The sequence below is a fragment of the Paracoccidioides brasiliensis genome, assembly GCF_000150735.1.
Source record: "Paracoccidioides brasiliensis Pb18 unplaced genomic scaffold supercont2.6, whole genome shotgun sequence".
NCBI classification, from domain to species: domain Eukaryota; kingdom Fungi; phylum Ascomycota; class Eurotiomycetes; order Onygenales; family Ajellomycetaceae; genus Paracoccidioides; species Paracoccidioides brasiliensis.
This window is the reverse complement of record NW_011371363.1, coordinates 1,154,975-1,180,986: the sequence shown is the minus strand read 5'-3', so window position 1 is coordinate 1,180,986 and position 26,012 is coordinate 1,154,975. Positions and strand designations below refer to the sequence as shown.

The 26,012-nt window shown below is 49.1% G+C and overlaps 10 protein-coding genes across 10 annotated transcripts; 3 read left to right on the top strand and 7 right to left on the bottom strand.

The window, feature by feature from the left end:
• PADG_05440 (uncharacterized protein) lies at positions 1-1,895 on the bottom strand (the record flags this gene model as incomplete). Its single annotated transcript, XM_010762439.1, has 5 exons — positions 1-81; positions 162-1,334; positions 1,406-1,553; positions 1,644-1,727; positions 1,801-1,895. 5 exons carry the CDS (start codon positions 1,893-1,895, stop codon positions 1-3), a joined length of 1,581 nt encoding a protein of 526 aa, XP_010760741.1.
• A 3,539-nt stretch (positions 1,896-5,434) lies between these two features.
• Positions 5,435-5,812, bottom strand: PADG_05438 (uncharacterized protein; the record flags this gene model as incomplete). Its single annotated transcript, XM_010762438.1, has 1 exon — positions 5,435-5,812. One exon carries the CDS (start codon positions 5,810-5,812, stop codon positions 5,435-5,437), a length of 378 nt encoding a protein of 125 aa, XP_010760740.1.
• A 207-nt stretch (positions 5,813-6,019) lies between these two features.
• PADG_11926 (uncharacterized protein) lies at positions 6,020-6,669 on the top strand (the record flags this gene model as incomplete). Its single annotated transcript, XM_010762845.1, has 2 exons — positions 6,020-6,080; positions 6,206-6,669. 2 exons carry the CDS (start codon positions 6,020-6,022, stop codon positions 6,667-6,669), a joined length of 525 nt encoding a protein of 174 aa, XP_010761147.1.
• Positions 6,670-7,561: 892 nt separating this feature from the next.
• PADG_05437 (uncharacterized protein) lies at positions 7,562-9,348 on the top strand (the record flags this gene model as incomplete). The annotated part of the gene is made up of 2 exons (XM_010762437.1): positions 7,562-8,291; positions 8,441-9,348. The coding sequence occupies 2 exons, from the start codon at positions 7,562-7,564 to the stop codon at positions 9,346-9,348; spliced, it is 1,638 nt and encodes a 545-aa protein (XP_010760739.1).
• Positions 9,349-10,539: 1,191 nt separating this feature from the next.
• On the bottom strand, positions 10,540-11,769 carry PADG_05436 (cytochrome b-c1 complex subunit Rieske, mitochondrial; the record flags this gene model as incomplete). The annotated part of the gene is made up of 4 exons (XM_010762703.1): positions 10,540-10,721; positions 10,814-10,964; positions 11,108-11,196; positions 11,436-11,769. 4 exons carry the CDS (start codon positions 11,767-11,769, stop codon positions 10,540-10,542), a joined length of 756 nt encoding a protein of 251 aa, XP_010761005.1.
• Positions 11,770-12,429: 660 nt separating this feature from the next.
• On the bottom strand, positions 12,430-13,391 carry PADG_05435 (uncharacterized protein; the record flags this gene model as incomplete). Its single annotated transcript, XM_010762702.1, has 4 exons — positions 12,430-12,812; positions 12,956-13,046; positions 13,145-13,230; positions 13,328-13,391. The coding sequence occupies 4 exons, from the start codon at positions 13,389-13,391 to the stop codon at positions 12,430-12,432; spliced, it is 624 nt and encodes a 207-aa protein (XP_010761004.1).
• A 734-nt stretch (positions 13,392-14,125) lies between these two features.
• On the top strand, positions 14,126-17,363 carry PADG_05434 (uncharacterized protein; the record flags this gene model as incomplete). The annotated part of the gene is made up of 7 exons (XM_010762436.1): positions 14,126-14,627; positions 14,713-14,780; positions 14,848-15,207; positions 15,285-15,362; positions 15,422-15,747; positions 15,820-16,174; positions 16,269-17,363. 7 exons carry the CDS (start codon positions 14,126-14,128, stop codon positions 17,361-17,363), a joined length of 2,784 nt encoding a protein of 927 aa, XP_010760738.1.
• Positions 17,364-17,550: 187 nt separating this feature from the next.
• On the bottom strand, positions 17,551-18,480 carry PADG_11925 (uncharacterized protein; the record flags this gene model as incomplete). Its single annotated transcript, XM_010762844.1, has 3 exons — positions 17,551-17,802; positions 17,868-17,967; positions 18,248-18,480. The coding sequence occupies 3 exons, from the start codon at positions 18,478-18,480 to the stop codon at positions 17,551-17,553; spliced, it is 585 nt and encodes a 194-aa protein (XP_010761146.1).
• Positions 18,481-19,201: 721 nt separating this feature from the next.
• On the bottom strand, positions 19,202-20,536 carry PADG_05433 (pyridoxamine-phosphate oxidase PDX3; the record flags this gene model as incomplete). The annotated part of the gene is made up of 1 exon (XM_010762435.1): positions 19,202-20,536. The coding sequence occupies one exon, from the start codon at positions 20,534-20,536 to the stop codon at positions 19,202-19,204; it is 1,335 nt and encodes a 444-aa protein (XP_010760737.1).
• A 1,291-nt stretch (positions 20,537-21,827) lies between these two features.
• On the bottom strand, positions 21,828-25,823 carry PADG_05432 (uncharacterized protein; the record flags this gene model as incomplete). Its single annotated transcript, XM_010762701.1, has 1 exon — positions 21,828-25,823. The coding sequence occupies one exon, from the start codon at positions 25,821-25,823 to the stop codon at positions 21,828-21,830; it is 3,996 nt and encodes a 1,331-aa protein (XP_010761003.1).
• Between the last annotated feature and the right edge of the window lie 189 nt (positions 25,824-26,012).

Below are 26,012 nucleotides of genomic sequence, written 5' to 3'. Positions count from 1 at the left end.
CTACGTTTCTTCGGGGGATGAAGAAGTAACATCACCGTCAATGGTTTTCCTCCAATGCTCAGGTAAGCAGACGCACACCAGCTAATTTAAGATGTCAGTTCACCCGCTGCTCAATGAATGGGAAAAAAGAGAGAAAAAAGATTTTCGTCGGTGAGTCATACCGGGAATGCTTTGATTTCGCCTGATGGTGGAGATGATCCTCTTCGAACTCCGGAACCATTAGAAACCCCACTATCACGTTGTGCATTGTGTTTTTCATAATCCTCAGCCCTCTCGCTGAGACGAACACCAGTTGCCCATCCGTCATCCCATATTCCCACTACTTTCAACATGTCGCCTCTATCCAGCTCAAACTCATCACCTGCACGGGGTTGATACGCCCATAGAACGGAAACCTTATCATTGGGGTGGATGTCATCCTGCGAGTAGTAGTCTCTGAAATACGGCAGTTGTTCAGATTGACCACTAGCCATTCCCTCGGGTGACGAAAACTGACCGCCACTTCCAGACCTGGGTGAAGCAGTGTCACTGTTCCTTGCTAGCACCGACGCACTCGAAAGAGAGCCATTTCTCTTGCTAGTAGCCGGTGGGCCACGCTTAGACCGAGCGGGACTCTCTCCATATACTTCAGAATCGGATGAATCGTGATATCTGGTAACACCAGGAGTCACTGCTGCAACTGCTCCAGAAGCACGGGGTGGAGATTCCTCTTCGCTGCTTCCTTGCAATGCTGACATTCTTGCTACACGACCACCCGGAAGAACCTCGTATGCGCCATGCCTGCTGCTCCCAGGGGCATATTGCATTGGCGTCCGCTGTGGTGATGGCTGGTTCAAGACCGAGGCCTTGTTTTGCTCTCGCCTCCGTCTCAGGCAAACAAAGAGTAGGGCACCGAGTGCAGCCAATAGAATTAAACCCACAACTGATCCCACTACAATGCCAGCAATTTGACCACCGGAGAGACCTGTACTCGCAACTGCCGTGTCGGACGGTTTAGGCGTTGAAGTTGGAGAAGGAAAAAGTGGAGGCAGCGATGGTACGGAGGGGAGGGTAAATCCATTACAGCGGTTTGTGACATCTGCAGCGTTGCAGCAAGAGTCTGTGGAGTTGGCTGTGCTGCCTTTGCAAAAGCTACATAGACCTAATAAGTTTTGAGAAAAGCCGCATTCATTAGGCTCATTTGCATCACCGGGTATGCAAGTATCTGTCAGCGACTCCTTCGGGTTCGAGCAAATTGTGAAATCGGACCGTATCTCGTCCATGTAACTCTGTCTTGGAGTCCCACAAAGCTCTTTGTTGACGACAATTAGTTGTTCACTTGTAGCATATTGTGCCTGTCACAATATCAGTGATATGTCCGTTTATTCAAAGAAAAGAGTGCGCATAGTGTGCGGGGGGGACTCACACAAGACTCCGCACATAAGGGAGGTGAGTTCCCACAGGCCGCGGAACTCTGAACGATGCCATTACAAATTACGCTTAATGTGTATCGGGCATAGAGAGAAGATGTATTGGTGAGGTTGATGTTGGAACATCCAAGAACTTGCTGATATCTGGGGAAGAAAGAGAGGGAAGACCATTAGCACAAATTCTACCAATCTCAAAACACTAACAGTGGTTGTCTGAGACGAATGGGTGCATACTTCATCATGACATATTCGCTATTAGCGTAGGAAAACAGATGCTCATCGAATTCTTGGGTGTTGGACACGAATGAAAGAAATGAACTGCAGGTTTCAATAAATCAGCATTCACATCAAGGATTGGACAGTCGCTCTTTTAGGCGCAGGCAGAACGAACAATTTGCCAATGTTTTCTGGGCTCTTTGACACAGCGGCATTTGCGAAAGCGGGACAGGCCTTCGACCCTTTAAGAGGGATGCAATTGGCAGCCATTGTGAGGATATCTCTCTAGGACAGGGAATCGGGGTAAAGCGTCCTCAGTATTTGCGGTATTCCACGGTGGATTTCGCTCGAATAAATCAACCAAGCAAACGAACGACGAGGGCTTCGAAATCGAAATCGACTGACACGGGTGGTGGATCGAAGCGACAAGAAAACACGGCCAATATAAGTTATCCGGACATGATGACGCTGACGAACCCCTTCTTTTCCCCCGCCTGTCTATATCCGAAGGATGTGTTCGGGTATGAAAGGATTATGGTCTGGTTCCCGAAAAGTGTTATCAAAGAAGTGAATGCAAAAGGAGTGACGTGAAAAAAAAAAGGGGGGGGGGGGGCGCGCGCGAAGAAAACGAGGGTCAGAAACGAGGTCCCGAGGGGACAAACTGGGTTAACGAGCGAATTGAAACAGAAGAAAGAAGAGAAAATCAGGGGGTGCGTCGTCCAGAGGAAAAGGCGGGTTGCAAGGAGAAGTGGACGATGAGGATGAGGTCGAAGAAGACGCAGAGAGATACAAGAGGAGAAGAAGAAACCTGAGAAGGCGGCGGTTTGGGCAGAACAGGAGAAGGGAAGGAACGACTTATCCGGGGTTAGTCAGGCACCGTACCGTACAGTACAGTACCGTATAATAGTGATAGTTTAGTTTAGTATAGTAGTGTAGTGCAGTATAGTAGTAGTTTAGCATAGCGTAGTAGTTTAGCATAGTAATAGTACTCAGTGGTATATATGATACGCCATCTGGTGTTCTTACGCGGGACAATCCTCCGCAGCGAGATAACCAATACGCAGCTCTCGAGTCTCTGGGTGGTGGTAATCCCATAATACAGCCGTCCCGTGAGCTTGAATTGCAGATCGTGCAAAAGAAAGCAGCTCGTTGCCAATCAGTCAGCTGTATACCCTATGACCAAACGACTCATCCAAGTTAATATCCAATACAGTGAGACCGGGTTGGAAGCGTATCAGACTAACCCATTCGCAGTGTATTCACCAGCATCCCGTACGGGCGTTGCATATGTGGTCTTTGCTGCCAAGTACTCGACATATCATCATCCACTGTAGGATGGAGAGACAAACATCCTCGACCTCGGATGAATACGGGGATGCATCACGCAGCCCAACCAGGGGAAGAACCCAGCTATTAACCGTTCTCGCACAAAGAAGCTAAAGTCATATGTAGCTTATGCAGGTATTGTGCAAGCAGAGCTTCAATTCCGTATGCATGTAATCTGTAGTTACGGCGAACGAAGGACGGAGCGCATCAACAAACCACCCCTGTTTTTGCTCTGATGTGTCCTGCAGCCCGCGCAGCAGCCGGTGTTCATGTTCAGACAACCCCCCGAGCCGCGTACGGGGCAAAGCACAGAAAAACAATATGATACAAACAACAACAAACTATCGCCGTCGTATCATCCTATCCCTCCAACCCCATTCTCGGGTTTTTAAACGGCCCGCGAGCCATGATTAATGTACCAAGGGAAAGTACCAGCTACAAAATTCCAAGTGCAAACAAGAGCTATGCTTCACGTATTTGGGACCTGGGTGTTTCATCAACATGTTCCTCCGGGATCCCAGGCATGAAACTGTATGATGTATCTCATTCAACATGTCCTTGTGTCTCCAAGCGGCTGGCCCCTGAAGCTTTCCGTGGTTGGGAAATTAGATGCGCCACATCTAAGAACAGCCTGAGGCATCTAATTGGTTCCTGAGCGACGGGCTTGGCGGGATATTATGGAGTTTCCAAAATCCACACGGGAACTTGAAGGTTCAACGAACGGCGGATGCAGCTCTGGGTTGGTTCCCCACTCAAACTAAAACACTAGTGGCCAAGTCTATTGCTGCCTTTCTGACAAACAGAGGTTAAAAGGGAAAAAAGAAGAAAGCAAAATGGAACAAAAGCAAACGATCGCCAAGCGAGATGGGCATAGTGGGAACACAGACGGTGCACCAGTTTATTGCAACCATCGTAATTAAAGAATCCGCTAAAACACAACCCTATCATTGTGTATCTCGAGGCTAAAAGCATAATAATACCACTGGCAACTGCCATCAACTTTTACCATCAACCGGATTTTGTATTTCTTCACGGGCTCTGTCTATTTCTAGCTCCCCCTGATTCAAGTCAAACTTTCAGCAAAACGTTCTCCAAGCTTCGAACTTCCTTCTATCTTACCGACATGACCCGGACTTTGAATGAAGAAACGGCAATTTTCCTAGGTTCCGTTGCTGGTGGGAAACAAAAATATGGAAAGCAATGAAAGATCCACCCTCGATAGCAAAGCGCCTCGGCTTGGACAAGGGGAAAATGCATGTTGAAGAAACCGTCGCATTCTCTGCTTTCCTTCCGAAACATGGGAATAAATCAAATGCACAGTTCCAGCCCGGCCCTCTGCTGTTTGTGTCAGCGCAGTTCATACACACATGTATCCCTTGTGCTCTCACGTTTTCCAGCTCCTGTTGTCGATATTGGTATATCATTTGCTGACTAATGAGTTATAAGGAATTCACTACCAGTTAGGACTGTTTGGTCCTGCCCAGGTACGCAACTCCACTGTGTCACGATATGAATGGCAGGAGATCATCCAAGATATCAAGGTGCTATCTATCATCCGTCTTGAAGGTGATCGATCTATCACACCCATTTGCGAGTATATAGTGAAATATCATCAGCATCAGCTCTGATATATGCTGCATGTCAAGTTCCTTTTTCAAGTCATAATGCTAGAGTCTAATACTTAAGGAGAGATCAGAAGAATAGAGCTGTTCTCTTAATCCATGGATGTCACTGTCCTGTTTCGCGAGAGAGAGGCAAAGAAGACGTGAAGACCTTTGAAAGGACTTCAAGGATGGTGCAAGGTACAATGGATCAGAAGCATTCAGTACGGCGTTACGTTGTCTTTTCTGGGGCATTATTTGAGGCTATGGTAAGAATAGTTTTTGTCCTGGTTTCCTCGGATTGGATGACATTGAGGAGATGAGCTGGCTCTCCTATATCATCCTTCAGAAACCCTTTGATGTTTACTAACTTCCTACCCATATATATTTTCAGACAGCGTGGCCTTTTTATTGTTCATAGGTTAAGATTTGTGTCATGGTCAACATTCATTTATATAGCCATACATGCCTTGGATGTAGTCAAAGTTGCGCTTGCAAGACCCCTGCAAGCCACTCTCTAACATGGGAGAAATCCTGATGCACTGGCGAGATATCATTCGGGCAACGAGCTAATTATATAAAGAATCTAGAAGACGGTCCTCAGATGGTCTCTTTTGATCCTCAAAGGACATTTCTATTTATGTCTAATTGAACGAACTATGAAGAAGCTAGATAGAGCCTATCTTGCTCTCTCTCTCTCCCGAATCAATATACACATCAAAACCAGGAATCCTTGCTTCGTATACTTGAAAGAAATGGCAGTCACGAACTGGGGCCAGGGGGGAAGAGAATGTAGCTGTGCTGTGTCGGGATGGCTGTTGGATGCAGGGCATTCCCGGATTAAATTTGATATACCACTTGATATGTCGGGATTGCCGATGTCTAACTCCCTCCCTCCCCAGAGCCGGGATACAATGTTGAGAGTCTGATCTCCAGTCTCTCCGAAATGTAGTATAGAATCGCGACGCTCCACAGGGCAGCCCTCTCAATTCCTCCTACTATCTCCTGATTGCTTATTTCCTCGCAGATATTAGCCCCGAACTCGATCTGAATTTCCAAAGGGCCGAACCTTAGTGAGAACCTTGCTTCCACTGGAGCACGTGACCAGGCTGACTTCGCCTCGTTCCACTCGCCGAGATGTTTCCTAGTCACGTCACCAGACAAAGAACAGGCAAAAAGCCCCAGAAACCGAAACAGGATCCAAGGGTTAATCTCAGCCAGAACAGCTTGGAGGGGAGTGTGTGTGCAAGGCTCCAACATTATTCCAATCTGCAGTGGATAGATAATCATACCCATCATCAAACGGCCGAGTCCATCTGGGCTCTTTCTCCCGCTCTGTCTCTGACACTGCTCAAACTTTACTGATAACTACTCTATATCATTTGACTTCTACAGCGCTCCCACCATTGATCCTAACCATCCATCCATCCCTCGGTACAGCTCATTAATTAAATCAAGCAATCCACCATGTGCTGCTCAGCAGACTGCTTCCTTGCCATTATTGCCGTTCTCTTTCCTCCTATAGCTGGTACGTTTCCTCCCATCCTCAACCCCGCATCAGTTAACCCCTCCATACATCTAATCTTGCCAATATGTCATTCTGAAACCATTAATTGATTTCCCAACTAACCTTCCACCGCCCCAACCAACCAGTATGGGTAAAAGTTGGCATCTGCTCTGCCGACTCCCTCATCAACATCGCCCTCCTCATTCTCGGCTACATCCCCGGCCTGCTGCATGCCTGGTACATAATCCTACAGTACCCTGAGAACGAGGACTATCCGGCCGGCTACCAACCCATTGTAGGCGCAAATGGATGTCATCCTGACACCGAGGCCGGAAGAGTGACATACTACTACGTATCGCATCAACCACCAATCCATCATTCCGGCTGTCATCCTCATCCCCAGAGATCGTATGGAACTACACAGCCGCCTGTCGTCAACACAGCAACGAGACCAGTACCGCAGTCGACATCCAATAATCACCAGGCTGGCACCAACGGAGCTCCTGGGGAGGTTGCAACTGGGGAAGGGTGCAGCGGCAATCGGATCCAAGGACCACCCACGTACGCGGAGGCCGTGAAGGGGGATTATAAGATACAAACTCAAGACTGATGCTGAGTTGAGGTTGGAGTTCATCCATTGGGACAAGGTCTCTGTCCTTTCTGGAAACTGTTGAATCAAATCCGATCCACCTGCATGAGGGCAGAAATTTGTCCACTCCCACCAACTGTGACTTTTTAACGCCTTTTATATCCCCTTCCTCCTCCTGGCATTCCGTCTCTTTTTTTATATTTTATATTTATTTATTTATTTTGCTGGGTGTATTCTGCAAAGCCTGGATAGGCTGGGTTTCGCATTATTGCAGCTCTTGTTCTATGAGTTTTCCTTTTTGCAATAGGTTGGTTTTTGTAGTATATTCGCGCTGCTTACTACAGCTCTCAGCTTTCTCAACGGCCCCTATTACACATGAATATGAAGGGATTTGTATTTGTTACTTTCTATATCCAGACCACTGCAGATCTACAAACACACTCCTTGTTCCACTCTGTAATTCCGTTGTAACTTTCGCTCCGAAGGAGGAATGTAGAAAAGCGTGAAAACAAACATACCATAATTAATCATCTGATGTATCTCTCTACGGAGTAACCTCATCTTAATAGTGGAATGTGGACTGGTTAGATAATTTTTCTGGCCAACGACAAAAGCCAAACCACAAACTCCAAGCTCCTGCGGAAGATTAAAATTGAAAAACAGGAACTCCTCCAAGCAAAGAAAATCCATAAAACACCAACGTAGGTTACAATAATAAGTCCTCAATTCCACTGATAAATATCGGCGTTCTGCTGCCCCCTTCCCCGGGCTTACCCACCAAACTCCGCGGCACCAAGATTTCCCTCTCCAACATCTCTACAACTCACCTTATTTACCTCAACCTCCAACCCGCATTCCTCACCTCCGCTCCAATGAAGCTGTCTTCTCCCTCAAAGACAGTTTCCACCTCACCATGCAACCCATCCCACTAGTATTCCGACAATCCTTCGTCCGCTCATCCGCAAATCTCTCCCGAAGCACCACCATCACCACACCAGGCAGAACATCCGCTACAAAATCCATAACTACCTCCACAACAAATAACATCCGCAGACTCCCAATTACCTTCTTCCCACCAGGCCCCAGACAATGGCGCACCTCGCGAAACAACATCGATAACACTGATAATATTAACACCAACGGGTTCACATCCGCGACTGTGTCTTCGTCTGCGTTTGCGTCGGTATGTTTGCGCTGTCAATTCCGGGGTCGATATTACTCCATGCAGGGGGGCGGGAAGGGGGTTGATGGACTCGAAAGGGAGGCGCCGGGTGTTTCTTCCGCGGAAAGAGATGGCGAAGCTAGGTTGAGTTCAAGTTCGGCACCTGGGGGGAAAGGAGGTTTGGAGACTGGTTCGGGGAATGAGTTGAACGTACCGCAAGAACATCAGCAGCGACATGGGAAGGGTAGGAAAGGTAAGGAGGAGGAGGATGGGAATGGAAATGGGAATGGAAATGGAAATGGAAATGGGAATAATTGGCGTCTACCGTCACAAGTTGAAAAGCGTAGATCAGACATCTCTAAACAATTTACTCGGTTGATGGATAATATGCAGTCGAACATCTTCATTGCAGGACAGCGACTCAATGATTTAACGGGGTATTCAGGCATTGAGAAGCTGAAGCAGGATATTTTGTCTCAGGGTATGTATTTTTTATTCCCCCACATGTTTGCGGCTGGACGGGTTCCAGTGGTTATTCATTACCCCGCCCTGAACTTCATCCTTGCATTCTATATCTACAATATGAACATAGATCATTATCCTAGTCAAGTTCTAATAAACTCTCCCCAGAGCAACGAGTTCGCGAAAGCCGCGCCCGCGTCCACGAAGCAAAAGAAGTGTACTCCTCCGCCATAAACCGCCGCTCCGCCTCACAGCGCGAAGTCAACGAGCTCCTGCAACGCAAGCACGCCTGGACCCCAACCGACCTGGAGCGCTTTACCTCTCTCTACCGCTCAGATCATGCGAACGAGCGAGCAGAGACGGACGCGCAGGAGGCGCTGGTGGTAGCCGAGCGGGAGGCGGAGGAAGCTGCTGCGGTGCTTAGCAAGAGCATCCTATCCCGGTACCACGAGGAGCAGATCTGGTCCGACAAGATCCGCCGCATGAGTACGTGGGGCACGTGGGGACTGATGGGGGTTAATGTGCTTCTGTTTCTCATTTTCCAGGTTGCGGTGGAGCCGTGGCGGCGGCGGAGGTTGGTGAAGGGGTTTGAGGAGAAGGTTATGGAGGCGTTGGAGAAGGAGAATGGATTGAAGCAGGGGCCGGGCGTTGAAAGTATTCCTGCTTCTGCCACTGATGCTGCTGGTGCTGTTGCTGCGATGCAGATCGCACAGTCATCCGCTGTTTCCACACCTGCATCCACGCTCGTATCCGTCTTGGATGAAGCTCAACCAGGACCATCAGAAGCTGGCACTTCCATTGAGCCGGAAGTTCTCGATTCAATTGGCGTAGCTACTTCTATCCACACGCACCCCACCGAGCCGCTCTCGCTATCACACCCACCTACAACCACCACTCCTCCGTTCTCGCCCGACATCACGCTCTCTCCGGATTTCTGGGCTCAGACGATCTATGACCTCTTTAGTGAACGGCATATCACGCTTTCGCAGCGGGAGCTGACGACGGTAGCGCTTCAGAGCGCTGCGGCCGGTGCAGCAATGATGGGTGTGTTGATTGCGATATTTAGGCCGCGGTAGAAGAGCCGTGGGGAGGCGCAGCGAGTGAGAATTTACTGTGAAGGAAATGAAATTTTGCGGGAGACCAGTGTCATGTATGATGGTGGATAGATAGATAGATAGATAGATCTTAATTTTTCCCTCTTGGATGTTCTAGGTATTTTTTCGTCTTGATTTGGCCTTTTGAGTGTATGTATTATTACCAATTTTTGGCTATAGATATATAGCTGGCTAACCTTGCATGAAGAAAAATTTCAATGCTACAGTTCTGGGATTTATGATGGTTATCCCATTTCCTGGACAGATGGCGGTTTACTAATGTTGTATTATTACAGCTCTCCATTTGCATTCCTTTTTTCGTTCAAAACCTGCACACTGGAGAGCAGCACGGATGGAGTCCGATCGACAGAACAGACATATCATGACCAACCGGGAGAATCCTAAGTCCTCAAGAAGGAAAATGGTTTCTAGACTCAAGTGTCAATCAGCGACCCAACATTCAGTTATGAGGTTTGGACAGAGGCTGATGTCTGTCCTTTCACAATATGATCGACAGCTAGCTCCAGAGAACGCAGTATAATGATGACTTCATTTTCCGTTCCTGTCCTGTTTCTTATATACACAGTACATACCAACGTAATAAGATAGAAAAGAGGGGAAATAAATAAAAATAATAAAAATAATATCACACATGCCCTCAAATCAAATCAACCTGCCCCCTTCTACCCCTTTTTTGAACACACAATTCCGAAACTTCCAGGGAAGCACAACACTGACAAAAGGAATCCGCAGAGAAGGATCTAAGACCCAGACATGCGGAGCCTTGACAATGTTAAAAGAGGAAGTAGATGGAGAAACGTATATGTGACAATATCTATTTTTTTTTTTGGACTTTCTATCTCTCTCTCCACATCTAACAGAAGAAGGGGGGTTCAAAGTACATAGGTAAGAATTACATCGAGGCTTTTCCCAGCTTATTTACACGACACGGCACAGTCAACACAGCAATAACTCAAGAGATGTAATTTAAAAAGGCGACAAAAATTATACAAAAGAAAACGGATGGAGTTGAGGTCAGGGGAATGTGGGGGGAAGATAAAAAAACACACTTCTGCATGTGGGATTGTTTTGAAAGTATATTATATAGACAGTGTTGGTTTGATTATGCCCCCTTTTTTTTCTATTCTCCTTTTCTTAACTAAAGGATATGTCTTAACCGATGAGCAAAGTACTTTCAGTAGGGAAAGAATACGTCGGGATTTCAAGGTTGAGCGGGGCGGGGCCCTTTCTGATTCGGCCGGAGATGTCGTAGTGGGAACCGTGGCAGGGGCAGAACCAGCCTCCATATTCACCGGCTTCGCCGATAGGAACGCAGCCGAGATGGGTGCAGACGCCTTAATTTTTTCATGACTCTGGTTAGCTGTCGGAAGGGATGCAGTTTGGAGGGGGGTTGTTTGAGTTTGACTAGGATTGATATTTCAAGTACCAAGCATAACAAGCCATTCAGGATTCTTTACACGATCCGAATCGGGCTGGGGATCCCGCAGAGTCTCCCATTTAGTGCTTTCGGCTTCTTGGATTTCGCTTGGGGTGCGGTGGCGGATGAAGACGGGTTTGCCTCGCCATTTGATGATGACCTGTTTTTTATTTTCATGTGAGCGTGAAGGTGCATGGGAAAGTGTTGGATGTTTGCTTATGGTCTTGGATTTGGGGATGTGGGCTTTTCTTTCGACATAGAGATAGTTAGGGGAAACGTGGGGGTTAAGGGTGGAATGCGTACATTTTTGCCTTCTGGGATGGCAGAGAGGGCAATTTCGACCTTTGCCTGAGCCAGAACGTCGGCGGAGGCGGACATGTTGAGGAGGAAATCTGAAGGGGCATGTTCGATTAGCAAAAAGTCGGACAATCCACGCGAATTCAATTGCTGATTTGGCTTCGTTATGCAATCCCAAAAATACTGAGGCCGCAATTGGATCTCGAGAAAAGGGTTCTTTCTCTTCCACACCGTTCTCCAAAATGAACCCCCAAGTACTCCGTATATCCACCAACAACCAACCACCTGCAAGGGCCAGGATTACCCCAACAAAAACAACAAAATCAAAACTCACCATGCACAGTCGCCTTCGCACCAACAGCAGTTAACAATCCCATACTCCCAGCCATGAAGTACGAGAACACTTTGTTCGATGTCTCCCCGCCCTTGCTAGCATATTTCTTGAAACTAGGGATTTTGAGCGTCGATGCGCTGTCCTTGGGCTGGCCGAAGGGGCTGTCGAAGGAAGAAGTCGTCGAGGTCGAGGTAGTGACTCGTCCTCTGCGTTGCTGCTGCTGCTGCTGCTGCTGTGAAGTGAGTGCGGCTGCTGTGGGGCGGACGGAGGAGAGAAGCGGGCGGGCACAGGCCCGGGTCAGGGTGGAAGCAGAAGAGCTGGCGAGCGGAGGCATGGTGAGTAGGGCAGGGCCAAAGCAATTGAGCAGTTTTACTGCGGAGGAAGGGTTGTGGCTCTGATGGTTGAGTGTTGCGAGGAGTGAAGTTGGAGTTGGAGTTTGGCTGAGGGTTAATGAAGTCTTTCGATGGTTGGAAATTCGCGAGGGATCGGAGCGAATCACGGGGACGCTGATTGGTCCGCTGGGCACACTACAAAGACTATGAACAAGTTACAACAAGCACAACAAGAACACACCAAGAATACCAAGATAAGAACAAGAAGAACAAGAACAGAGGAGGGAGGAATTGGGGGTGGGAAATTGGAATCAGGATAAAGATACGATTGAATGCCGACGACAACAGTAATACATGCACATGCAACAGTCAACGGATAATTATTTTTACGCCAATTTAAACTCCAACCCACTGCAAAGTCCCATAGAAACAGCCCATGCCACCAAGTGCTCATAATAATAATTCAATGCAAAAAAAAAAAAAAAGAAAAGAAAAAAGAAAAGAAAAAAGAAAAGAAAAGAAAAGAAGAAAAAGAGAACGGAAGGAAAAGGAGGAGGAGAAGAGAAGAAAAGAAAAAGAACAGCAACTCCCTTAATCCCTCAGAACTTTTACATGTAGATGAGGGAACCCAGCCCACAAACAGAATACAGAGAAGAAAACCATCACAGTCCCATCTCAACATCCCCATCCCCATCCCCATCCCCATCCCCATCCCCATCTCCATCTCTATCCCTCACATACCCAGACTCATTATCAGCCACACCAGAACTCCGCTGGCGCGACGAATGTATAACCATCGGCGGCCGCGACGTTATCACAGGCGAGTCACCCTGTCCGTTCATATGCAGCATGGGGTCTTCGCGCCCCTCGCGCGACGTGCCATTCTCCCGTGCTCTGGTGCCGTTTAGCGTTCGCTGGCTCTTCGACACATCGGCCCCGTTGGCAGTCTCCCTGGCCCTCTTCTCTTTGAACTGTCTATATGTTGTCGTTTTGGGTATTACGTCGGCTAGGAACTCGAGGTTGTCGATGCGGGAGACGGCGGTGGCTGGGTTTCCGGGAGGGGGTGGTGGCGGTTGAGTTAGTTGTATGTTGTGTGCGTATGGGGGAGGGAAATGTGTCTATGTATGTGGATGCATGTGCAATATGTGATTACGTTGTGCCGGGTGGAGAAGTTATGACGTGACATACCTAGATCTTTGTATTGGATCGTCCGTCTTGGTTTTCGTTCGGACTTGACAACGTTGTAACCTTGCTCGGCCAGGTAGCGGATAAACATCTCCTATACACATTCCAGAATCGCCCGCGTTAGTTACGGAGTACATAGCCGGTAAGCGTGTCGGATAAATATATATTCAAAGAGGCTTAAGAAAGACATACAGTAGCCACTGCGATCACAAAGGCGGCATTGTTGGAGCACTGCGCTATGTCCTCGTCCAGATGTATGATCTTCTTGATTCTGGTCACTGTTGCATTTTATAGGTACTGCGTCAGCTTCGTTGACCTTCTACCCATACGTAGATCCCATTAAATCTGCGGGGCTGGGAAAAGCGCAGAACGTACATGGCAGAGCTGCATGGCCACTGACCTCCTCTGGCGGAGGGATGGCGGAGATGTTGTAAGGCATGAATATGTCGCGTGTTTGATCTGGCAGACACAGATTGGTGGCGAAGTGGATAGATACGGGGCGAGATAAACGCCCCCCCTCCCCTGCGGCTAATATGAGATGTGTATAATATTGTGCAGTGTAGAGAATGCTGAATGATAATGCTAGACACAATAAGAGTATGCGCGATCTATGGATAGGTTGATTGAGATGAGGTTGGAGAGCAAGAAAGCTGAATCTGTGTGTCCCTTTGATAACCCGTTGGAGATAGGGATATTTTGGACGCGCCGCCAGAGATGACGTTAACCTATTTTTCCTAGTCACTCAAGTAAACTAACTAACTTACCAACCAATTAGCTAGCTGTCCAATATGAGGAGTCCACCACACACCAAAGAATATACTTACACGTTTCTGAGATGCAATTCTAATTAATGTAGATTATTTGGAGAATATAATAGTGTCCATATTTGTCAAGTACCATATAAAATAATAGAAATGAATATCTGTACCAACATATAAATCTGGGGCCAGCGACTCGGGTCGGACGGTCCAGATGTCAGACAGCGCCTCAGATATAGTTAGTTATATGGCCAACCACTTTGACGACGACAACAACAACAACAACAGCAACATCATCACCAACCAGCTATATATATATATATATACCCATCTTCATCGCCATCCACGGTGACACCTTCACCAACCACCCCTGGCTGAGGATGATAACCAAACCTCTACAACAGTCTCCGGTGTTATGAACCCCCCGGGCTCCTCCTACTCGTCCGCCCACCCCCAACGGCCCCGCAGCCTCTCAGCTCGCTCCCACCACCCCCCAACCGACAATGCCCGCGTGCACACCCCCTCCACCGAAACAGCACGGGAACGCCGCCCCACCATCACCGCCTCCAGGCGCCCATCCATCAGAGACGAAATAAACGAGATAAAGCGCTACGAAGACTTCACAACCATCGACTGGGTGCAGGATGCCGTACACGAGCAGGCACGCAGGCGGGCGAAGCGCAGGGACGGCCTGCAGTTCTGGGACCAGGAGGGCACGCTGGGCTGGCGGAGGAAGGTCAGTGAGTCGTACGATGCGGGACAGGCATGGTTGGTTGTTACCATTGTCGGCGTGGCGATTGGGTTGAATGCGGGCTTTTTGAGTATTGTTACGGAGTGGTTGGCGGATATTAAGTTGGGGCATTGCGAGACGGGGTTTTATTTGAATGAGTCGTTTTGTTGTTGGGGGGCTGATGATGGTATGTATTATCTTATATATATATATGGGGCCATCTGGATTTCCCCTTGGTTTATTTCATCTCCTGATTGACTGAGCTATGACAGGGTGTCCCGAGTGGCGGCCGTGGACCTCATTTGCTCCGTTGAATTACATCGCGTACTTCATATTTGCTGTACGTTTTCGCGCTTCTTGAAATATTTGCGACCAGCACGCCAGGATATCTAACTGCTAGCCCCTAGGTCCTTTTCGCATTCTCTTCCGCGGTGCTTGTCAACTCTTTCGCGCCATATGCTGCCGGGTCCGGCATATCAGAGATCAAGGTTATCATTGCTGGCTTCATTATGAAGGGTTTTCTCGGCGCCAGGACCTTGATAATCAAATCTTTAACTCTACCGCTTGCTATAGCGTCGGGGCTTTCAGTTGGAAAGGAAGGCCCCAGCGTCCATTTTGCGGTGTGCACGGGAAATGTCATTTCCAGATGGTTCAGCAAATACACGCGAAATGCAGCAAAAACACGAGAGATTCTGACTGCCACAGCTGGTGCTGGAGTAGCGGTTGCCTTTGGTAGTCCCATTGGAGGTGTTTTGTTTTCTTTAGAGGTACTCTTTTTCCCCTGTTCCATATTCGTTGTCATTTTATATCTATCTGGCCGATAAGGGCTTAACATTTGTTGCAGGAAATGGCTTCCTATTTCCCATTGAAAACTCTTTGGAGGAGTTACTTTTGCGCTCTAGTAGCCACTGGAGTCCTTGCCGTACGTATCTCTTAAGCCAGGCCCAATTCCTCTCGTCATCTTGCTCATGACTACGACAGGCTATGAATCCCTTTCGAACGGGCCAGCTGGTTATGTTTCAAGTGAAATACGACCGAACCTGGCATTCCTTTGAGTTAATTTTCTTTGCTTTACTGGGCATCTTCGGTGGGTTATACGGCGCTTTCGTCATTAAATGGAACTTGAGGGCGCAGGCGTTCCGGAAAAAATATCTTTCGCAACATCCGATTATCGAGGCTACAGTGCTAGCGGGGCTCACTGCACTGATATGCTACCCGAATATGTTTCTAAGGATCAACATGACCGAAATGATGGAGATATTGTTTAGAGAGTGCGAAGGAGCTCATGATTATAATGGGATTTGCGAGTATGGGCTTGATCACAATCACATCCAAATCCTCGAGTGAGGGATTTCCTATGCTGACAGAGTTGATTTTAGTACTAAAAATCGCTGGTCAATGGTTCTATCTCTTGCTATTGCCACGACACTTCGAGCACTTTTGTGCATCATCTCATATGGCTGCAAAGTGCCGGCCGGAATTTTCGTCCCATCAATGGCTATAGGAGCTTCATTTGGTCGGATGGTCGGCATTCTCGTCCAGGCTTTATATGAAAGGTTCCCCGACTCGAAGTTTTTTGCTTCTTGCGAACCCGATGTGCCGTGTATCACACCAGGGACCTACGCTTTTCTTGGAGCCGGGGCTGCGTTGAGTGGGATCATGCATCTGACAATCTCGATTACTATAATTATGTTTGAACTCACGGGCGCGCTAACGTATATTCTTCCAACGATGGTAAGTTTATGAAAAAAGAACAAAGAGGGAGAACCGCCAACTTATATATGATAATCTCAAAAATACTAATTCCCCCCCCCCCCCCCTCTCATAGATCGTGGTTGGTGTAACCAAGGCAGTCAGCGATAGCTTTGGCAAGGGGGGCATTGCAGACCGCATGATCTGGTTCAATGGCTTCCCTTATCTCGACAGCAAAGAAGATCACATCTTCAACGTCCCCGTCTCCCACGTCATGACCAGCAAGCCGGCCGTACTCACCGCCACCGACTTCCCAGTATTCAAAGCCGAAAAGCTTCTCCGCCAACATAAATACCAAGGCTTCCCAATCGTAGAAGACCTCACCAACAATGTCGTCATAGGATACATCGGCAGGACAGAACTCCAATACGCAATTAACCGTGCAAAGCGCGACGGCCTCCTTTGCCCCAACGCCAAATGCCGTTTCACCACCGCCCCCTCCGCCACATCTCACCGCCACCGCACCACCCCATCCACCAACTCCCTCACCCTTGAAATATCAACAGCCCGCCAAGGCTTTGGATCAAGCTCCTCGTCCTCATCCCGATCCGACGAACGAAACAACACCAATCTAGATACAAACGCCAACCACCGATCACCCTCCCGCACCTTCGACGACATCACCACATCAACCAGCATCCGCTCCATAGACTTCAGCCAATATGTCGACCTCGCTCCGCTAACCGTGCATCCGCGCCTGCCGCTTGAAACAGTCATGGAGGTATTCAAGAAAATGGGTCCGCGGGTGATTCTCGTGGAGCATCGGGGTCGTCTTTCTGGGCTTGTTACGGTTAAGGATTGTTTGAAGTATCAGTTTAAGGTTGAGGGGAGGGAGCATTCTGTGGCTGGTGAAACGAATGGTGTTGGTGCTAGTGCCAATGGTGGGCTTGGCGAGGGGATCATTGAGCAGAAGGCTTGGGAGTTCATTCAGTGGGTAACGAGGAAGGTAATGTTTTGGAAGACGGTTGCGGGAGAGGGAAGGGCGCTGGGGCGGTTGAGGTTCAGTTCTCGAGATGGGGATGGGAATCTGGGTGGCCAGAGGCAAGGGCAGGGACAGGATGGAACGGAGCCGTTACGGTCGAGGAATTCGTCAGATATAATAGATGGGACGGAGGAGTTGGACGGATTTATGGAGTTGGAGGATAGAAGGGAGGAGAGGGAACTGCTGTAGATGTTAATTGTGAAGCTTTTGGTTGTTTGTATATATGTATGTGCAATTTTGGATTAATATAGCGCCGAAATGGATTTCTCTCAACATTTACCTATTGAAATGCTCTCCCTGGTGCCCGCCGGAAAGTCCAATCCCATCCGTACAGCTACAGCTCACATCCCATCCCCATCTCCGGCCCCCTTAGTCACTATCTTTCCTCTTCCTTTCTCCCATCCCTCATCCCCACAATAACACATCCCCCAGCCATCAAAGCAGCTCCCACCCACCACAACGCATCCACCCTCTCGCCAAAAACTGCCATCCCCAACAACGCCGTAAGCAAGAAGTTCGCCGTCGTATTCGTAATTGCAACTTTTGTACTAGATGCTGACGCGGTGAGGGCCCGCGTGAATAGTGCCCACATGATCCCGTTGGAAAGGAGATTCAGGGCGAAGGAGAGCTTGTTGGGCCCACAGAAGTTAAAAAGATTGATTGGGAAATTTGGAGGGGTGGCTGAACACTTACAGCGCGGGTTATATACTCTGCTAATGCCTCTGAGGAGGGCGGGAGGTGGAGGAGACGAGTGAGAGTTTGGGAGAAAGCCGATGTGAGGGAGGTTGTTGTTCTGGGGGCAGTTGGAGCGGAGTGGTTAGTTAGAATGCCAGCAACTAATTTGATCCGTTTAACATCCTTCGGTTTATGGATATATATATATCTAAGTTGATTTTGGGCAATTTCTCCCCCTTTGCCCTCTTCCCCAGCGCTCCGGGGTGATGATAGTTGGATTAGGAAAACATTCTTCCCAATTCCTCCCATTTCTTTCCCCCCACCTTACGTCGCATAAAAGAGGGGGATAGAAAATCCAACAAAAGAGTTCCTCCAAAGGATTGTGGAATGAAACCTACAACTTCGCAAATAATCCATTCGTCGCGGCGAATAACCCGCTCGCAATGGCTAAGATTATCCAATTGGGTGATGATGATGATGATGATGATGATGATGATGAAGCAGAACGCGCAGTTTCATTCCCTGTGTCAGCTTCTTGCTCATTTTCTCTTTTCACTCTCGAGGCTGACAACGGTACATCATCGACATGGCTTGTGTATGTGCTTGGTTTGTTGAGCCGTCGACGAACCATAGCTGATATCTGAAGTATATCGGGGATAGCGATGTATCGTATATTTTTAATAAATAGTCGACAGAGAGAGGGTTTAGGTTAAAAGTTCAAATGAGACGGATGAGAGGAGCAAGTTGCGCGGATGGATACATTCTAGGCATGGGGTTATGAAGGGTGTGTGTGTGTGTGTGTGTGTGTGTAGAGAGTGCTACGAATATTTGATAGATGTGAAGTCGCGCTTGTTGTGGTTATGATTAACTACTTTACGCTGCGGAGGAAGACGGCTACTACTACGGAATCTTCATTCTCACGGCACAACTAAAATGTCCTTTATTACTTTGATAGTTATAGGTTTGTTCTATACATCAAATCTAAATGGGCCGAGATGAACGGATGGGATAAATAGGGAAATAGAGAGTAGCCCGCAACCACCCTCCCCCCAAAATATGTAGGTATCTCGCCAAAGGTTGATGATAACCAGGTGAAAGCGGGCGTAACAGTTCGGCGATGTAAGCGAGATTCTAAACCAAGCAAAATCTTGGAACATGGAGAGGAAACGTTTCTACATAAAAACATATATGACATGATCGCGAAGAGTTCGTGAAGGCGCAGAGAGCATATAGATAACCTGTTGTTGCTGTTGTCTCATTGGTGTGAGCGGAGATTGGTGGGATTGATTTCCATCAAGCCCCAAGTGGTCCTGGCAACATGGGATCGATCGGCAACCGAACGTCTTCCCATCTTACGGTGACAACCTCTGAATCCTCCACTTGAAATCCTTTGCCGTCTCATCCCCAGCCTCGTGCTCCCCATGTATCCTCACATATCTAAACCGATCATGCAGCCGGCTCTTCCTCCCTTGCCAAAACTCAACCGATTCCGGCACAATCCTGACCCCGCCCCAAAATGGCGGGAGCGGGATCTCCTTCGTGTCAGCGAAACGCGCTTCCATTTCCTTCACGCGATTGTCAAGGGTGATTCGACCATGGTCTTCAGTGCCAACGACCGCAGCAGCAGCAGCAGCAGCAGCGGTAATAGTGGCATCATTCTCTGGTCCATTGGCAGCGAGGGAAACATTGGCGCCACCACCACAGCCATAACCCTGATAAGCAGATGATTGCAACGGTTCCATCTCCCAAAGAACCTTACTTTGTTGGCTGGCCCAGGCGCCAATCTGACTCCCCCGCTCCCTGATCCGCCAATACGTCTCACTCTCCTCTCTGGAAAGTGACTCAACCATCCCTTCAACTCGCACCTGCCTCTCCACAGTGGGCCAATGGAACGTCAACGCCGCCCATCGATTGCCCAGCTGCTGCAGGTCCTCCTGTGCTTCCCCACTCTCCCCACCATCCACATCACCCTCACTCCCAAAAATTTGGCCTCCCTTCCCCTTCCTGCTCCCCCAGTTACTATAGACCACCCAACCCCTCTCATCCAACTCCTTGAGATACAGAATGCGAGCGCTGACGCGACCGGACGGCATGCTGGCCGTGGCAAGCGTGCACGTTTCCGGTGCTGAGGACGGCAGGAGCCGCGAATCACGGAACCAGGAGTTGAATTGCTTGAAAGGGTTTGTGACGTTTATCTGGGAGAGGGTTAGGGGTGGGTTGGTGAGGAATTGATGGGCTCGGGATGGATGGGCGATTAGAGCCGCGTTGGCGATGGGGGTGGGAGCGCTGGAGCGTGGGGGGGTTTCTGGGGCTGAGATTCTGGGAGTGCCTGTGCCGTTGGAGGTGGGGAAGTAGGTGGGGATGGGCATGGCGGCGTGATGGGGTGGGCTGTTTGGGTCTGTAGTGGCGAGGGGTTGCTGGGTAGACGGGAGATGGTGGGAGGAGGGGTAGGGGGCTGCGATGTCCCCTGGGGCAACTGGATAGACGAAGATATGGTTAGTGGGCTGTTTCAATATATATGTATCTCTCGTGAGGAGTCCTTCAACCGCGAGCCCCGGGGAGAGGGAGGAGGGAGTAGGGGAGGAGTAGGGGAGGAGTAGGGGAGGGTCCACCATACAGATCAATTTCTTTGGTTGTTTATGGGCGGGAGCTGGGGGGTTAGACTTGAGCAAAAATTCTCCTGCCATCTTCTTTGCCTTGCTTATCCAGCGTCACGGCGCTCGAAGTGGTGTGAGACGTCGGCTAGAAGGAGAAACTCTGGGGAAGAGACTAAGGGCGATTATGCGCATTTATCTCACCACGTTGGTCTGGAGAGCGTTGCAGGGAGAAAGAAATCCAGCTTGTCTATTCTGTGATAACGAGATAATATTTATATGTTTTAAGGAGCTCTATAAAAGTTGGCGGGGCAAACACAAAAGAAGAAAAAAGATAGAGTTGAGGATATAATTAGATTTGTAGATGGCGAGGCTTGAGGCTGGCCGAAAAAAAAAAAAAAAAATGGTCGATAACGTGACCTTATCGGGAGACTATCAAATGCGGGGATGGCAGAAAAGGGCGGAAAACACAACCAACCACCACCAACCAAACGGAATGAATGACACATGGAAGATGAGATGTCTACTGCAAAGCTTTCATTTCTTTATGCTGTTCTATATTTATTTCTCTTACGCTTATTGGACATCACCCCCCGACAGCGGGTACCTCAGTAGCTTAGCTGTTGTTGCCTTAAACAACCAGGGAGAGATGTCTTCTCTAACAAAGTATCAAAACGCCGGAAGCTTCTTCCCAAGTTAGCAGCATGGACAACAGTATATACATAAAAAGCTATGATACATGGCATATCCTTCTGTGGGGTGACCCACCTAGCCATCCTGCAGAGAGTAGAGAGGTGTCTATAGAAATCAGAACGTTTGTTGGAGAAACATTAACAATCAAAAAGCAGCCAACAAGGAAATATTTGTGCACGAAAAACCAAGAGTCAGAAAAATCATAATGCCAAAATCCGTAAGGTCATCTCCCGTGTATAAACTCACTGGGCCTTCAAGCTCGCATCTCTGCGGATACGCGTAGCTGAATAAAGTGGAAATAAAGTGGAAATAAAGTGGAAAAAGGAAAAGGAAGAAAATATTATATAGTACATGCAAACCCATTTATTTCCCAAACTCCTTTTCACAAATTGATGTTAATAGAACGGAAAATTCGATTTTTCGGGGACTACTGCCAGACTTTTCGTTGGCAGAGAAGGTTGGCTCTGGGCCGGACAAAGTGGGTCCAGCCCAGGTTTACCTTCTTGAATATATGAAAAGAAACTAAGAGAAAAATGGGCCACGGTGTCGGATTAAAAGTGCGTAGTAAATGGAAGGGGAAAAGAAGAACAATATATATGGCAAAGAAATTGTTGACAAGGGAGATAGAGAAAATTCGGCATGTCGGGTCGGTTTTCGGTTTTTCTGTGCGGGGGGTGTGGGATTTTTGCTCTTAAGCAGGCATGGGCGGAGGGCTTCCGCCACCAACAAGTTCAAGCACTTTCCCAGTAACAGCAGACGGATACCCACGAGATAACATCTCCTGCACAACACCTGAGGCACCCTGCCGATCCTCCGCAGCAAGGAAAGCCCTTGTCATCGCCTCATAGGTGCTGGGTTCGCGCTTACTCATGCCAATGCCATTATACACCGACAAGGCATTCGCGACGTTCCCATCAGCCGCCCAGCCGTGAATAAGCGTATTGGCAATGTACGGCGTCATCTCCACGTTGCGACTGACCATATGCTTCAGCAGTTTTGACGTCGCGGAAACTTGACGGTTGGCCACCATGGCTTCAAAGAGGGCTTGGTACAAGCATGGTTGGGGCTGGATGTGGGGGTCTGCGATGATGGAGTCGAAGATTTTCCGCGCACCGACCATGTCGTGCATGACGCAGCCCTTGGCGTGGATTAAAGAGGCGAAGTGGACGGCTTCTGGGTGCTGGTTCTTGGAGCGAATGGTGTCAAGGACGGATTCGGCTGCGTTCATGTCGATGGGCTCGAGGGAAGCGTAGGCGTCAATCAACAGTTTGTACGTGTGCATTGTTGGCTGGATGTTTTTGGACTTCATACGTTCGTAGTAGGCGAGGACCTTGCTGCGGTCGCGTTTTGTGTTGAGGAAGTACTGGATAATGGAGTTGTAGGGTGCTGGGCGGGGTTTATAGTTGGGCATCGACTCCATTTCATCGAACATTTCTTCGGCGAAGCGTTCGTCGCTTACTCTGCAGAGAGCATTGACGATGGTTCCGTAGGTGACGCTGGTGGGTCTAATGCCGTTTGCACGCATCTCCGCGAAGTAGAGGAGGCAGTCGTCGATGCGACGCGCCTTGCCTAGTTTTCCGATCAGGGCATTGTAGAGGAACGATGTTGGCTCGACACCCTCAGAAATCGCGCGGTGGAAAATCTTGACGGCTTCAGTGGCTTCGTCGAAGGTTTTGGTTGACTCCTTCAAGGTGGTGATGTAGAGACCAAAGGTATTGGAGGAAGGCGCAGAGCCAATATTGTTAAGCTCCTGGTGGAACTTGGCAGCTTGACCGCGCTCACCATGTGTCAGGCTGGCAGCAACCATAGCATCCAAAATCGATGTCCAGCCATATTTGACAACCTTATACTGAGGGATCAGGGGAACGTCGTGTCGGGCCATGTATAGGATCTCCTGCACGAGATTCATCTGTCCACACTTGGCAGCAGCATTGATCAATTTGGCGTATGTGATATAGCGAGGATGTCTGCCGATACGACGCATGTTCTTGAACTTAGTCATGGCGTCGTTGAGGTGGTTCTCAATCCGCCCGCTTGTATTCTCCAGAATATCAGCGATGATAGCAGATCCACGGAAATCAGTAGCATGGGCATATGGATCAAATGATTCCTCCGGTAGCGTTGGTTTCATGACTGGAGAAAGCTGAGGAACTGGTGTGTATCGAGCGGGTACAAACGCAGGATTCCCTGGGGTCTGCAAGTAAGCACGCCATCTCTGGACCAAATCTGGACGACTGTCCGCGATTTTAAGAACAGCCTGCTCAAGAACACGAGATTTGAGGGTGTCCATAGGAAGCCCGGAGGCCAGTGCAAGCTCGAGCATATGTGCAAATCGTGCCGGGTGTGCAGCATCAAATAGACCAGAGGTATTGACCAGCATCCCAGCCTGTACCTGAAGGGCAAGAGTCAGGTCTTGCATACTAAGTTGCGAGATGCCAGATGGCCCAAGGCCAGCAACCACGTGTTCAGCAACCGGGGAAACCAATCCCCCATTCTCAATCATAGCCCAGATGAGAGTGACCGAAGCATGAGCGGACAGGACAGCAGATGATTGAATCATGACGCGCCCCAGGAGGTCAATTGTTTCATCAATTTCTTCACGAAGGTGAGCCTGAGCTTGCTTGCTATCCGCTGAGTTGCGAATGCGAGAGAACATATTCCGCGCCTCCATCAAGCCTTCTTCCACCTGTCCACTTTTAAGGAGGGCAACGGTATACATGGCAGTCGGATGAATAAGATCCGGCGTAGCGTGGCTTGGAGAAGATAAAACTGTCCAAAACGGTCTGGCAGCCGCCAGATTTTGTTGACGAATATGCAGAGCAAGCATGGCCGATGCGGGACCCATAGAGACGGGGGTGTCGAGCGGGAGAAGATCGTAAGCTTCGGATGCAACGGTTAGATTTCCCGAGTCAGCAGCAGCCATGCAGATTCTAGCCAGTGCAGCTTCAAACTTGGGCTTGGAAAGATAATCCTTTGCGAGCTTTAGTGCCTCCGCGTAGTTTCCAGTCACAGTTGCATGTTGCACGAGACCATCCTTGACAACGACATCTTCAATGACAGATCTTCGGGCTTCCTTGTTTTCCTCCACGTGATCGAAGGAAGATTTGATCTTCTCGAAAAATCGAAGGGCACCGGCCTCCTTACCGCACGAGAGGTAGGCCTTGATGAGAGCAGCATAAACCTCACCATCCTTGCGATCGACAATACCAAAGACACCGCTATCGTCTGCAATTGCCAGAGCCTTGTACTCGTTATAGCACTCGACGGCGCTCTTCAAGTCACCCGTGGCAGCGAATGCATCGATCATAGAAGGGAAAATGGACGCATGAGGCACAATCTTATGCGTTTCCATATGCTCAAATATCTTGATCATCTGTTCCACCTCTCCTCTCTTCGCACAGGTAGTTATGAGATTGCAGTAGGCTTCGAGAGGGAACAAGATGTCTGCATGGCGCGAGGTTGCTGCATTGAAGAGCTTCAAAGCAATAGAGAGAGACTGATCCTCAACTAAGAGTTCATGCTCGGCCTCACTTGACTGGAAAATGAATTTATTTTGCCCTTCCGTGCCGCCATAGCGGGCCCGCTGTTCATGCAAAACTTGAATGGACTGGAAGATCTTCAAGGCGCGGGATGCCAAAAGCTGGACGAGAATCGTATACGTTTGCTCGTTGGGCAGAACGGCACGACGCAACATGTCAGAGTAAATATCAAGAGCCTTGGGTACTGCGTGGTAGACATCCGCATGGAGGTGGATAGCGGCCTCGAGCAGTGCATTGTAGGCCCCAACGGTAGGAACCAATCCCTCCTTCAAAAGACTCTCAAAAGCACTGGGAACCTGAGAATATTGTTTCGTATCTGCAAGTTGCATCACACGCCCTGACTGAGCACGTGCTCTCTTCACGATTTCGATATCTCTGGAGGATTCATCGGGGGCAACAAGTGACGGTTCACCCACGGAGGATGCCGGGGTACGATGAGGCGTGGAAGACCCATCCTTCGACACGACACTGTTTGCAGACTCAGCAGCAGAGAGCTCCGGTTCCTCCACGTCCACGTCCACGTCCACGTCCACCTCCGCCAACTTTTCCTCCGCATCCTGAATTTGCTGTTTTTCACGAGCAACAGCCTCATCAACCTGAGCACTTACATCAGCGTCTACCGTGAGACTCTCCACCTTTCCGCCGAAATCGCAAGATTCGCTGTGACGACGACTGCTGGACGGGATCTCAGGCGTCTGGGGCACGGACGAGGCGTCAGACACGGACACCACCTCGGCATCATTGCTCCATGCCACTCCTTCGCTATCCTTTGCATCCTGCGTAGCTGGCTTCCAGCCAATTCTCTTCCTAAACTGGAACTGGTGCCAATCACTATCGTCTCCATTTTGCTGGGCCTGTTGCCAAGCAGCATAATAGGCAGCTAGACCGGAATCACCACCGGCATTGTTGGAGGGGGCATGGCCAGCCTTTGCGCCAGCATTACTGGAGGAACCAGAGGGGTTCTGGAAAGCGGATTGAAGCTGGGCGGTCCGGGTGTACTTCACGGGAAGATTGGTGAACTGGTTGAGGGAGGTGTTTGAAGAGGCGTATGAGGATTGGGAAGCGGCAACGACGGACTGAGCATAGCCGTGGACAAATGTTTTCGAAAAGGCTTGACGTGCGAGGTGGGTAAATGGCTTAAACACCATTTATCTAGCGGGGGACCTCTTCAGAGTGAAGAGGAGGTACTAGAGCGAGGAGGAATTTAGCGAGTTGTTTCGTCGAATTCGAGGAAATCTGGAGTTTAGTTAAAGGGTTGGGGGGGGGGGGGTGGTTAAAGGGGGCAAGAGGAAACCGGGTGGCCCACGCTCGGGGGGGGGGGGGGGGGGGGGAGTGCC